At 33.6% G+C, this 13,124-nt stretch overlaps 2 protein-coding genes across 2 annotated transcripts; one reads left to right on the forward strand and one right to left on the reverse strand.

The window, feature by feature from the left end:
• Positions 1–1,147: 1,147 nt before the first annotated feature.
• Positions 1,148–5,472, forward strand: LOC140828829 (hydroxymethylglutaryl-CoA synthase-like). The gene is made up of 12 exons (XM_073191668.1): positions 1,148–1,444; positions 1,904–2,010; positions 2,830–2,962; positions 3,043–3,186; positions 3,361–3,519; positions 3,932–4,005; positions 4,086–4,161; positions 4,286–4,341; positions 4,425–4,512; positions 4,581–4,721; positions 4,828–4,977; positions 5,113–5,472. Exons 1-12 carry the CDS (start codon positions 1,373–1,375, stop codon positions 5,302–5,304), a joined length of 1,392 nt encoding a protein of 463 aa, XP_073047769.1. The 5' UTR covers positions 1,148–1,372; the 3' UTR covers positions 5,305–5,472.
• A 1,485-nt stretch (positions 5,473–6,957) lies between these two features.
• On the reverse strand, positions 6,958–10,866 carry LOC140828831 (homeobox protein HD1-like). The gene is made up of 5 exons (XM_073191669.1): positions 10,200–10,866; positions 9,918–10,038; positions 8,103–8,293; positions 7,886–8,017; positions 6,958–7,403 (listed from the first exon to the last, which is right to left on the reverse strand). The coding sequence occupies exons 1-5, from the start codon at positions 10,494–10,496 to the stop codon at positions 7,263–7,265; spliced, it is 882 nt and encodes a 293-aa protein (XP_073047770.1). The 5' UTR covers positions 10,497–10,866; the 3' UTR covers positions 6,958–7,262.
• Positions 10,867–13,124: the final 2,258 nt, after the last annotated feature.

Here is a 13,124-nt window from a genome sequence, read left to right on the forward strand (position 1 = left end):
TTGGTACTCAAGTTTAATTACAAGTTTTCAGTATCTATGAAGGGACATAATGTCACTGAAGCGACAATTAAGTATGCTATGTGATATGTTTGACTTTGTATGGATTCCAAGTCAATTCAATCAGGTTGGCTTTAATTGATAATTTTAAATATATTTTTGTCGTATAAAAAATAAGATAATAAATTTCAAATACATCGATTATATATATATTTATTTATTTTATGTTAGTAAATGATGAATTTCAAAGTCATCCGATAATAATGTCGTTTGAAATTTATTTTATTTTATATTATTACTGTATAAATAAGTAAAATGTTGATTTAAGATTTGATCTATTGTTTTATTGTAAATAATAAAATTAATCGAAATCTATAAATTCTAAATTCATCTATCCAATTACAACCTTAAGTCTTTTCGAGACGAGTATTACATAATGTGTTAGAAAATGTATAGTATATGACTCATTATGCTCTCATATATAATCTTCTCAATAGTTAAATTATATAGAAACTAAGATACATGGTTTTAACACAAAACAAATCATATAATATAACTTATGGTTGTGTCTGAGGCGGCGAATTCGAAATCCATATATTTCGATTATAGTTTTATTATTTACTATGAAGAGTGAGTCTCATGCAAGACTGTCTTATGGATCCTAATATATGAGATGGATCAACACTATCCATATTTACAATAAAAAATAGTACTCTTAGCATAAAAAATAATATTTTTTCATGGATGACCCAAATAAAGCGATATGTCTCACAAATACGACCCGTGAGACCGTCTAACACAAGTATTTGACTACCATGAATAATAAATCAAATCTTAAATCAATATATTACTTATTTAGATTGGAATGAATTTCAAATTATATTATTATTGAGTGAATTTGAAATTCATATTAATTAATATGAAATATTATATAAATATATAAATAATAGATTTTAAATTTATGACTTTATTTTTATAAATAAAAAAACATATTTAAAATTTATAAATTTGAAATTGATGAATACAATTGCAAATTAAGTGTGTAATGGACTAGAGAATTTGGTTGGTGAGTGGAAAAAGGGGTGTAAATTCAAGAAGTCTGCAATGAGGGGCTGTGAAAGCCAAGAAAATGGAATAATTGCTAACTAGAAAAAAAAAAAAAACTCATTTTTTTCCTCCTATAAATCAAGAAGCCATTACATTCAACCACCCATTTGTACTCTCTCCAGCTCCTGTTTTCCTACTTACTCGCACCTGTCTTTAGCGAATTATCTCCTGAATTTAGACGCAGGAAATAGTAGTTTCTTGGCCTGTTCGATCTGTTGCCTTTTGCTGCATTTTTTGAAGCGAGGAAGAGGTAGAAGAAGAAAGAGAAATGGCCCTGCAACCCAAGAACGTCGGAATTCTCGCCATGGAAGTTTACTTTCCTCCTACTTGCATCCAGCAGGTTTGATTTTTGTGTTTTATTTTATCTTGGGTGTTGTTTGTTTTATTGTACGTTAGTTGAATCGGGAAATCAAACGTGCCATGCGTACACGTCTGCGGAGAGTTGCGTGCGTGCTTGTGTGTGTTTTTGTGTTTTGTTTATTGTTGGCTTCTATTTTTCTGGCTTTTTTCGAGAAATTTTATGGGATTCGAGAATGACGTTGAAGGGTGGAGAAAATCGCTTGAGTGGATCAACCTATCGATTTTGATGTGGGCTTCTGATGTTATTAGCTGTGAAGTTTTGATCCATTTTCATTTAATCGTTTTTAACACCTGGTTTCCTAGTATCGTAATTTCAGATTCGCTTTCAGAAATCTTCCTCGGGTTTCTTCTTTTTTTTTTGCTGCACTTTTGATTTGTTTTGCAATGGAGGAAAACAGATCTTGATGCCCTTTAATGAAAAATGTTGTAATTGGTGCAGGAAGTGCTGGAGGCTCATGATGGAGCAAGCAAGGGTAAATATACAATTGGGCTTGGCCAAGATTGCATGGCATTTTGTACTGATGTTGAAGATGTGATCTCCATGAGGTATTCGATTCTTCCGTTATATTAAATGTTGGAAAAATCGGAAAAAGAGGAAACAATGCATATTTACTAACGCAGTCTAAGCAGAGGGAATGGAGGGATTTTCCCCATCTCTCTTTACCGCTTTTGAGAAATTAAATATTTTAGTCCTTTTTTTTTTGGGGATGGAAACATATGGTTTATTTCTTAATAATTAACATTGTTAAAAATCTAAATTGTATGTTATAATTAATACATATCCAGTTGTTGCAAATGTTGGCAAATACCAAAGAGAGGCTTGGGGTAAGAGGATTTAAAATGTAATTTCACCTTTGTTGTTGAGAGCTTTGGCAGATTGCATGTAAAGACTATACCCTCTTTTTCTCCAAGCATCGATTGACAAGTATGAGAATACAGACATAGTTGTTGAAGTTATGATCAACCAACTTCTGAACATTTTGCCACTTGTAACTAGACTATCTGATGGGAAGTTGGTTAACTTTTTCGCAAATTGATTTTGAAATGTGCCCTTAAGCAAGAGAATATTCAAAATGTAAACGCACGGGCTGCTTTCTATTTCTTAAAGGTCGTTATGCTGCTGTATTTGATAGAAGCTATATAACGAATATTTAATATTATATGTTTTGCGTCATCGTTTATGGCATTATTGAAAAGACTGAAACACTTTATAGGTTTCATGAATGGAAACTGCTACTTTTTGTTGCTTGTGTTTCAAAATGTTAAGTAGAAATCTGGTGGGAGGTTATTGTGGTTTACTATTTGTGAACCTAGTTGATTACTAGTTGCTTTCTGGTAACTGTTAGTTAACTCTTTGATCTTCAGTTTGACTGCTGTCTCTTCACTCCTTGAGAAGTATGGGGTTGATCCAAAGCAGATTGGTCGTCTGGAAGTTGGAAGCGAGACTGTACTTGATAAGAGCAAATCCATTAAAACCTTCTTGATGCCTATTTTTGAGGTATTGAAGCGTGTGATCTGAGCATTTACCTTAGCGTGTTTAGGTTAGTCATTCCATGTCTTGTCCTTTTGAATGAACAGAAATGTGGAAATACTGACATAGAAGGTGTTGATTCAACCAACGCTTGCTATGGAGGAACTGCTGCTTTGTTTAACTGTGTGAATTGGGTGGAAAGTAGTTCGTGGGATGGACGATACGGCCTTGTTGTCTGCACAGACAGTGCGGTATGACAATTATCGTCACATATTTTCCAATTCTAGATTACTTGTAAAATAGGAGGTGACATTTTGTTAATGATAAGGTTACTCTTGTCTGGCCATCTCATAAATGTTAGCATTAAAATAAAACAATAAATGTGTTTGTTTTTCAACATCTTAAGAACGATTTATTTGTAACAGGTCTATGCTGAGGGACCAGCTAGGCCAACTGGTGGAGCTGCGGCGATTGCCATGCTTATAGGGCCAAATGCACCTATTTCTTTCGAAAGTAAGCTCAGGGCAAGTCACATGGCTCATGCTTATGATTTTTACAAGCCTGATCTTGCCAGTGAATATCCGGTAATCCTCCTCTCAGCCTCTACTAGCTGCTTTTGTTTGTTTTCTATGCAAGGTCGTGTTTACATGTGTTAGTTGGGGGAAATAATTGTTAAGAACCATTATGACTTTTAAACAATCACGTATACTTCATGTATTGTATTTGTCCTCACTGGGGTTTTCTCCAAGTGTTTATTTTTCAAAACCCTTGAAAGTCTGCCCTCCCTGACCTTTTTTACATGCCCTTTTATGTTGGAAAATGCGTTTGCCTCCCTTTTAAATTGTAATAAACATTTTGCAAGTTTACTTTGGCACTGATTAAATTTTCTTTGTCTGACATTGACCTTATATTGGCATCATGAATACTATTTGGCAATAGATTGAATCACATAACCGTTTTCTGTTTGTTTACATGCAACTAATGTTATGTTTGTAGGTTGTCGATGGAAAACTTTCTCAGACTTGTTACCTCATGGCGCTCGATTCTTGTTACAAAAGCTTATGTGACAAGTAAGATTTTTTTGGTACATTTCATCCCTTGATTGCTTAAATTTTATCACCAGGTTCTTAACTGCATATTATGTATACAGGTATGAAAAGCTTCAGGGCAAACAATTTTCGGTTGTTGATGTCGACTACTTCGTATTTCATTCTCCATACAATAAGGTAGTTCATGTAGAAAATAATGGATATTTTGATAAGTGTGTTTTTTTAATATTCTTTTCTTTTCTTATCGAAATCTGAAACTACTGGATCTAAGTTTTGTAACAATTTTACTCAAAAAATGCAGTTAGTACAGAAAAGCTTTGCGCGATTGCTATTCAATGATTTTTTAAGGAGTGCCAGGTAAATATTTTCTCCGGCTTTGGACGAGCAGCAATCTGCTTAAAAGGTTTCTGCTTAGTTGTTTTGTCCATTATTGATTTCAGCTCTATCGGTGAGTCTGCGAAGGAAAAACTTGCACCTTTTTCATCGTTAACCAGCGATGAAAGCTACCAAAGCCGTGATCTTGAGAAGGTTTGAATCACTATAAAACTTCCATTAGCAAAAATTTCGTCTTCCATCCTAACTTGCTATATCAACAGGCGTCCCAACAAGTTGCAAAACCATTTTATGATGCAAAAGTGCAGCCATCTACTCTAGTACCAAAACAAGTCGGGAACATGTACACTGCATCGATCTATGCAGCATTTGCATCCCTCATTCACAACAAGCACAGCACTTTGGTAAAGTACAAACCAATGCTCTCATTAAAAATTCTTGTAGCCTCGATAATTTTCACAAAAGCAAAATGTTGCAATCTTGGAATTGATATTTTCCACCTAATTTCAGGCTGGACAAAGAGTGATGTTGTTTTCCTACGGGAGCGGTCTCTCGTCTTCCATGTTTTCTGTCCGTCTTAACGAGGGACAACACCCCTTTAACTTGTCAAACATTGCATCCGTAATGAATATAGCAGAGAAGTTGAAGTCAAGACAGGAGGTAGGTCATTTTTCTCCTTCCATTTTCTTCTTCACTTAAAATTTAATCCACCGAACCACATTATGGTGCATTTGACAATATTTGGATTCCATATTTTCTGGTTTTCTGATATATGAATGATCATAAATCTGGCAGTTCCCTCCCGAAAAATTCGTCGAAACGATGAAGGTGATGGAGCATAGGTACGGTGGCAAGGACTTCGTAACGAGCAAGGATTGTAGTCTTCTTGCTCCCGGCACCTATTATCTCACTGAAGTGGATTCCAAGTACAGACGATTCTACTCCAAGAAAGCTAATGAGAACGGCACCCTCGCCAATGGCCACTGAAGTCTGAATGGTCTGGTTTCTTTAATCTACTTGTTTTGGGACGTGCAAAAAATAACCTTGTTTCATTGTCAAGTACAAGCAAATAATCGAGTTTTCTTTTTCTTTTTTCTTTCGGTTTATTGGAAATTGAATATTTTATTTTAGTTTATATATTTTCTGGGTTTTTTATTCTATCTTAAAAGAAGATGATGCAAAGGGTATGTATCTCCAAATATTGAAAGTATCGTTGTAATTAGTTGCTCAGCGGAAAGACCCACCCAGATCTTATTTTGCGCCAAATAAAAAAACTATTCAAACGAAATATGCAATCACATCAAGACCGTTCCCCAAAGACTACTACACGTATTGTATTGTCGACTTTCTTTTTAAAAAGTATTTTAATTAAAATTAATTATTTTAATATTTTTTTTAAAAAAAATTAGAAATTAAATTTAAATTTTTATAATTTTTTTACACAAAATTAATTTTGCCAACGAACAAAACATGAAAAATAGGGGATATTAAGAGGAGGGTGTATGACTTAATATATTTCTGTAAATAATAATAATAATAATTATATATATTATATGTTATACTTCATTCATTATATGACTAAAATCATTATTTAAATTATATTTCATATTGTCGTTTTTTGTTTGAACAAAAAAATCTAGAAAAGAATTATTCGAGAAAGTTCTGATTTACAAAGATGATTAATACCATGCCGGCATTGCCCTACTCATAATTACTTGATAATATTTCTCTTTCAAGTTTTCTGATGGGGAAAGCTCTTAGCTTTTGTCAAAACAAGGCGCCACTGAGAGCGGCTCTGTCGGTTGTCTCTGTAGAGAAACAGTACTATTTTGGACTGATTCTCTTCCCATGACCTAGAAAGAAAAAGAAGCACGTGCTATTATAAGAAATCTAAACTCCTCCCTCGGGGACATTATTGCGTTTCCCATGGGGACGGGGTAGCTCCGACTTCCATAGGTCATTGGTTCGACCTCCTGATGATAATTGAGATCCTTGTGCGGATATCTCATCCCTATTACTTGCTTGCTCTATATGAAATATCCCGTGGTTCCTCGAACGCCAGCGTAGAGAGTAATATCATCAATTAGGATGCTATTGACTATTATCTTGTCATTTGTTGTAACAATTTGAGAGATAATCTGGAGAGGATTTTGTTAATTGCAAATTCGGGGTAGTTGGTGGGTAGGTGACACGTGAGTATTAGAGGTTTTGGGAATTTTCTTGAAATTAGTGTATTTACAATATTTTTTTATAATTAATTTTTTATATTTAAATGATGAACAAAATATAATTATAAAAAATAATAGTAGTCAAAACTACAATTTTGATATATTAATTACAAAATAAATAGAAAAAAGAAATTTTAAAAAAAAGTGTTCAGTGAGACTTGAATCAATAATTCTAATAATTAAGAAACAAAGACTTTATCTATTGAAACACAACTGACGTATATTAAAGTTTTTAATATTTTATTAATATATATAATTATTAAAACAACTTGACACATGATCTTCCAAATATTCACTCATCCAAGTACTTCTATGACTCGTGCTAGTTTTGAAAAATGTTTATATATTTTGGGCTTGTGGTTAAGAAATCAGGTGAAATATGGAGTATCATGAAATCTTAAATGGCGATTGAAATAATTATATTTCGAATTGCATTCAAAATAAATTATCATCAAACAAGTCCATGTGACCTTGAATAAGATAAAATGTAGTCACACCAGTTCTTCTTACAAGCAACTTGTTAGCAAGTTTCCTTACACAAAATATACGTAGCATCATGTATACTTATGTATCACCCAACCTCACCTCATTTACCACAAAATTAAGTATTAGTTCCCATTTTTCCAGTTTGCCAGGTTGAAATTTGATTCACATATTGCCTAAGATTCAGTTATGAACACAGATGTGCATTCAAATCCAAGATTTGTCATCGAATTTTCATCTCTTGCGTTTGGACTTGAGAGATGTAACAGACTGCGAACCGCTGTGCCAGTTTCGCTTCCGTTGGTTGATGAACCAGTTGTTTATTTGCTTCAGCTGCAACCCTGTCTGCTCCACAAGCTTTGCCTTGTCATCTTCCTGCAAGAATGGAAAAATTACACGGTGCTTTTCAGGGTTCTTGATTCTAATCTCCGTGTTTTTTGTAATCTTGACACCGAATTCATTGCGGATATGACACAAAGATTGCTGCAGTCGATCATAACTATACGTGAATCGGCAGAGACTATAAACTATTAAACCATATAGATTGTCTTTTGTTCCTTCATCTTTATTGGAATTACGCATAACAAATATAATAACCAGACCAGATTTCAAATTAATGGATTTAAATATTTCAAGAATCGTGATTCCTACAAATAAACAACACTTACTATAAAGATTTGTTACTGTTTTAGCATAAAGAATTATAGACAGTCACGAGTCGTCTGTAGAGACTCGAATTTATTTTTTTGGTTTGTTTATATCGATCGGATTGTTTAATGAATAGAGTAGAGGTTCAGAGTTGAACGGATGCTGATTTTGATATTTCAAGAAACAAGGTATCTAGAAATGACACTTACAGTTGGATAGGGCCACTTCGCGTGCTGCTGCCACCAGTTCTTTAGAGTAGTAGTAGTGTCACCAGGTAATTTTCCGGCCCTTCTTTTTCTTAATATTTCCTCTCTCACGTCTTCAATTTTCGACTTGAATCCCTGCAAAAATAAAACCTTAAGTCAAACTACATTCGTACATTATAGTCTGCCAAGTAATTACCAGCTGCTTTGGAAATAAATCCACCTGTTTCAGCTCGATTTTCAGTTCTTGCCTCACTCTCTCCATTAAAGACCTCTCTGATTCTGTCGGAAGCAATGGACCGAATCCCATCAAGTCATGACCATCACCCATGGATTGATCTATTGAGAAATCCATTTGTAGCTCATCTTCGTCATCTGACATAGTGGCACCAGTACCTTCTCCCAGAGTTGCACCTGTGGGGAACAAAACAACCAAATCCTCAATGTGTTCGATCAGTCATGGTCTGGAAAAGCTTCCACGTTTACTTATCCTTGATTCATAACCATCTTAAGTAAATAAATTCTTGACAAGCAGTGTGGGAATCTGGTACAAGATCTTCATCTTCAATGGTAGAATGTTGTCTATATTAAACATATGTTTTCAAGAACAATCACCAATTATATAGCAAGGGACAATGCACAAATGCCCTATCGTTGAATTGATTAATGCTCTGATATAATCAGTTGGTTGATTCTCAGACTAGAAATTTCTTCCCAAAGATGGCCAACATACACATTTAAGCTGTATGTTCAGTTTATATTTTTAGAAAAGCGAAAATTAAATTTAAGAACTTTTGTGGCACAAATGTAATACCATATCAAAGATAACATTGTCAGAGATTTGGAGATAACCAAACACTCGAAATAAAGTTGGAAAATGTCATGCACAATCAAGAAATGGATTATTATTTTTATGAGACTTAGAATAATGGTGTTCCATATTATGATGATCTACCATAAATTAAATATGATTGCCCAACATTGGACTAAGATCTGATTGTTCTAAACCCAGCACTCATGCTTTCTGGTTACTCTAATATTGATTTCGTCTCGTGAATAAAACTCACCTAAAAGTCGCAGTCCCGGAAAAAAGAACAACATTGAAAAATTTACTTATATCACAAACCAAACTCATATTAATCTTATCTGGCATCCTTAATTTTCACTAACGTTTACTGGGTTGCATTCAATACAAGTATAGCTTCGGATGCAGGTTCCAACATTAATTTTTGACCATGGGAAGTAATATAAACATCAAGCTAAAGTAACACAACACATCCTCATTGGTTGGTAGAGGTAGACTATAAATATTAGTAGGTTGATTGTCACTTAATTAATTGTTACATCGTCCATCACCACCAACCAACCAAGACTCTCCTAACCATATAAACTAATCCTCAATGGATCCCACTGTACCCACCTCTTGTTGTAGAGTCAGACACACTACCTTACAGAATCCTCAAAATCCTTTGACTACCAAATGTGAATCAAGAAATCCTCAAGAATTATAAAATGAAATAAGCAAAATCTCCTGCCAAATTGGAATATAAACTACAGTATTTGATATTAGGTTTGGTTGTATCACACATCTAAACTCACCAAACAATAATGCCAATTTATGAAATTCATTGTCTAGGTGTGGACAACCACATTACATTAAATGATACACAACCGACACTTCATTAATCATCTTAGCTAGTATGCCTATTCATTATCTGGAAAACTAAAATTTTCCCTTTGAGAGCTTTGATGAGTTGATGTTTCGGGTAGGATGAAATTAAAAAAAAACAAAATACAAGTGGCCAATCAATGGGTATGCGCAGGCTGAGCGGTTGATTCGCTAACATTTAAAACTTGGATTTGAGTGGGGGATAAAGTTGTAAAAGACAAGAAAGGAAGAAAAGTTCAGTAACACTATCAAACGGATGAATTTATTAAACAACTAAAGACAGAAATGTTATTGGAAGTTCGTACCAAAATAATAATGAATTCACAAGTAGAAGATTCGAAACAAATGGGGAGAAACAATTAATTTTACCAGTAATAGACTGCAAATTTTGCTCAATTTCACGGCAGGCCATGACAGCTTCAACAGCATGGATTCTGACATGTTGCTGCAGCTGATCTCTGAATGAACACAAAACCAACAAATACTGTGCCTGTCTCATTCAAATCACAAACAGTGAACAACCGAGAATTTTTTTTTAAAAAAAAAATGGAAGAAGAACCTCAAATATAGGAAAACAACAAGTAAAGAAGAATCAAAGAAACACATAGCAGAAAACGAAGAGACGGGATTTCGTAAAAAAAAAAAACGTACCAAGAAATTGTTAAGTTCTTGCCTTTCATGTGGAGAGAGTGAATGATGATTATTTTGAGCATAAGCCTGCAAGATATTGTGAGACTGAGAGAGCTGAGCATCAATCAATGGCAGTTGGTCGATAGGCGTCGCCACACGTAGGCATGACACGTGTGCAGCCAGAAGCTGGTCGTACAGCGGGTGGGTGGCGATCTCCGCCTTGAGCTGGTGGTGGTGCTCGATGGAAACCGCCGTGGACCCATCGCTGAATCCACCAGTTCCTCCGGAACCCATCATGCTCACCCCTTGTTCTTGCATAATAGATATTTTCGTGGCCCCAAAGATCCCGTCTTTTTCACACTACACGATTACTTCTTTTCCTTTATGCAGAAGTGGAACAGTGCAGTGGGGTAGAAAGAAAAGAAAAAGGGGAGTTGTGTAGAAATCAAAGCAAAAAGTAGAGAGTTTCACAGGTGAGGACCACTGGGGGGGGAAAAGGGTTTCTCGCTCAGACAAGCAAAGGGTGTTTTCATGTGAAATATATATATATATATATATATATATATATGTATATATATTCACTGAATAGCTCGGATTTATTTCAGATTTTGCATGATAATTGTGTGTAAAATTTCTGTGGGGGAGAGGAAAAAAGCGCCGTTTCTTGATATTGATGGGGACACACACTATATTGGGATCAGAAACACACAACTTTCTGCACCGAGTCAGCAAGGTAGCTGATCTTTATATAACCAGATAATATAAAAAGAATATTATATCTTTGAAATTATTTCTGCAGTAACTTTTTACCCTTAAATAGTATTTATTCAATGTCAAAAACTTGTGTGAGAAGGTCTTGAAGTCGTATTTTGTGAGATGTATTTTTTATTTAGGTCATCTATAAAAATATTACTTTTTATGCTTAAAAATATTATTTTTTATTATGAATATCGATAGTGTTGACCGTCTCACACATAAAGATTCGTGAAACCGTAGACATACTCTTTTTAATTTATTTTTTTTACATAGGAAAACCACAATAATTATATTTGGTGATATCTGGATAAATCTAAATGGTCAATGCAGTAATATTCAAATCACGCTAATAAAGTGAATCATCTATACGAAAAACATAAAGAAAAATTAAACCTTCGATTTCTTGATAAAAACTGACGATGCCCTACCACGACCCCAGCTACCTTTGAAAACTCGCTTGCTTTTCAATTGTATTTAAGAAAGTCGGCTGAAAGGGGTTGAGGTGTCACTCTTTTATCTTTGCTTTTCGGTTTTGACCTAACTCGTCCAAAATGGCTCTACCAAATATTATAATTTTTTTTTTATTATTATTAAATATTACTCCATGAATCGCTTAAGAATTTTATGATTTTATTCGAAGATTATAATCGTAATACTAATAAAGCAAAAACTTGTGTGAGACGGTTTCACAGGTCGTATTTGTGAGACAGATCTCTTATTTAGGGTCATCCATGAAAAAGTATTACTTTTTATGTTAAAAGTATTACTTTTTATTGTGAACATGGGTAGGGTTGACTCATCTCACAGATTATGATCTGTGCGATGGTCTCACATGAGATCCCACTCTACTAATAATTAATAAATTTTAATTTAAAACTAATAATTTAAATCAAATAAATAAATGCACATTCCAATCTTTCACTTTTTCTTGATATAAAAATAAATGAATAATCGAGATTCAACAAATAGATAGATTGCATATGAAAATATTGATAATTATAGTATCTCGGGCTGTTTGATTTTACTATATATTAATTAATGATTACAAAATAATTAATTAATAAAATACGAAATTGAAAATTATGCAATTATGCAATTCTCGTTACTATAGAGTATTTCATTTCCTCCCATTCTTGATGGTAAGCTCAAACCATACATCGTTATTTAACGATCGAGCATTATTATTATTATTATTATTATTATTATTATTATTATTATTATTACAAATGAATAAATAATGATCAATAATAATAATTATTATTATTATTACAAATGAATAAATAATGATCGCCACATTATTGACTCAATCGCTTATCAAGTTAAATAATATCTTGCGAGTGAAAAAATTAGGACCACAAGAATCATTACTAACTGGTAAATGCGTACACTCAAGAGGTGGATTAAAGTTAATAAAAGTGTAAAATTGATACTCACTAGAAATATAGCTTCGATTCCGATGGATGAGACTAGTCCGAATTCCGACGTCGGACTTACTCTGGACCTGAAATCACAAAAGAGACTATTAGAAAGGGACCAGGAGGGTGTCCTCGCGTATTCTCTCCAACGCTCAAGTCAGGTACTGAGGATCAAAATGAGATAGCTGCTAAAAATTAATATATTGAATTAATAAATTAGGCTGTCAACCCTGATATTTATAGGAGAATATATGAGATCTATCATGGGTCACCTACTAGGGAGAGACGAAATGAGTCGGAGATCCAAAATCTGGTTTGGGCCTAATCACTTGATTGACCCATTCATGGGTATCAAAAATTGTGAAGAATTAAATAAATATCATCGTCATTTTTTTAGCATTACACTATTTTTTAAATTCAAACTTTTCAGTCAAGTATGAATATTTTTTCTCCTTTTCATTTTGTAAAAAAATTTTATTTTTGAGAATTAAAAAATTCGAGTACGTTCGAAAACATATTTTATTTGTCCTAGTAAATGGTGTCGTGTCCAAATGAATTTAGACCTGTTTCGATAATCTCAAGAATTTTAGCAAACAATCAATCAAAACGTACTTAAATTGGTAACAAACTTCATTTTGAAGACAATACGCGTAAGAGTTAAGAATATGTGATATTATTATTATTATTATTATTATTATTATTATTATTATTATTTGATAAAAATAGTTGGCTCATCTTGTCACAGCCCGTCAAAAAAAAAAAAAAAAGACGTTTC

This window comes from Primulina eburnea, chromosome 4 (genome assembly GCF_022965805.1).
Source record: "Primulina eburnea isolate SZY01 chromosome 4, ASM2296580v1, whole genome shotgun sequence".
NCBI lineage: Eukaryota > Viridiplantae > Streptophyta > Magnoliopsida > Lamiales > Gesneriaceae > Primulina > Primulina eburnea.

Coding starts and splice junctions, on each gene's coding strand:
- LOC140828829 (XM_073191668.1), top strand. CDS start 1,373: ATGGCCCTGCAACCCAAGAACGTCGGAATTCTCGCCATGGAAGTTTAC. Junction 3,187..3,360: donor TTGTCTGCACAGACAGTGCG/GTATGACAATTA, acceptor TATTTGTAACAG/GTCTATGCTGAGGGACCAGC. Junction 4,162..4,285: donor TTCATTCTCCATACAATAAG/GTAGTTCATGTA, acceptor CAAAAAATGCAG/TTAGTACAGAAAAGCTTTGC.
- LOC140828831 (XM_073191669.1), bottom strand. CDS start 10,496: ATGCAAGAACAAGGGGTGAGCATGATGGGTTCCGGAGGAACTGGTGGA. Junction 10,039..10,199: donor AAGAACTTAACAATTTCTTG/GTACGTTTTTTT, acceptor TGAATGAGACAG/GCACAGTATTTGTTGGTTTT. Junction 8,294..9,917: donor AAATTTGCAGTCTATTACTG/GTAAAATTAATT, acceptor TGTTCCCCACAG/GTGCAACTCTGGGAGAAGGT.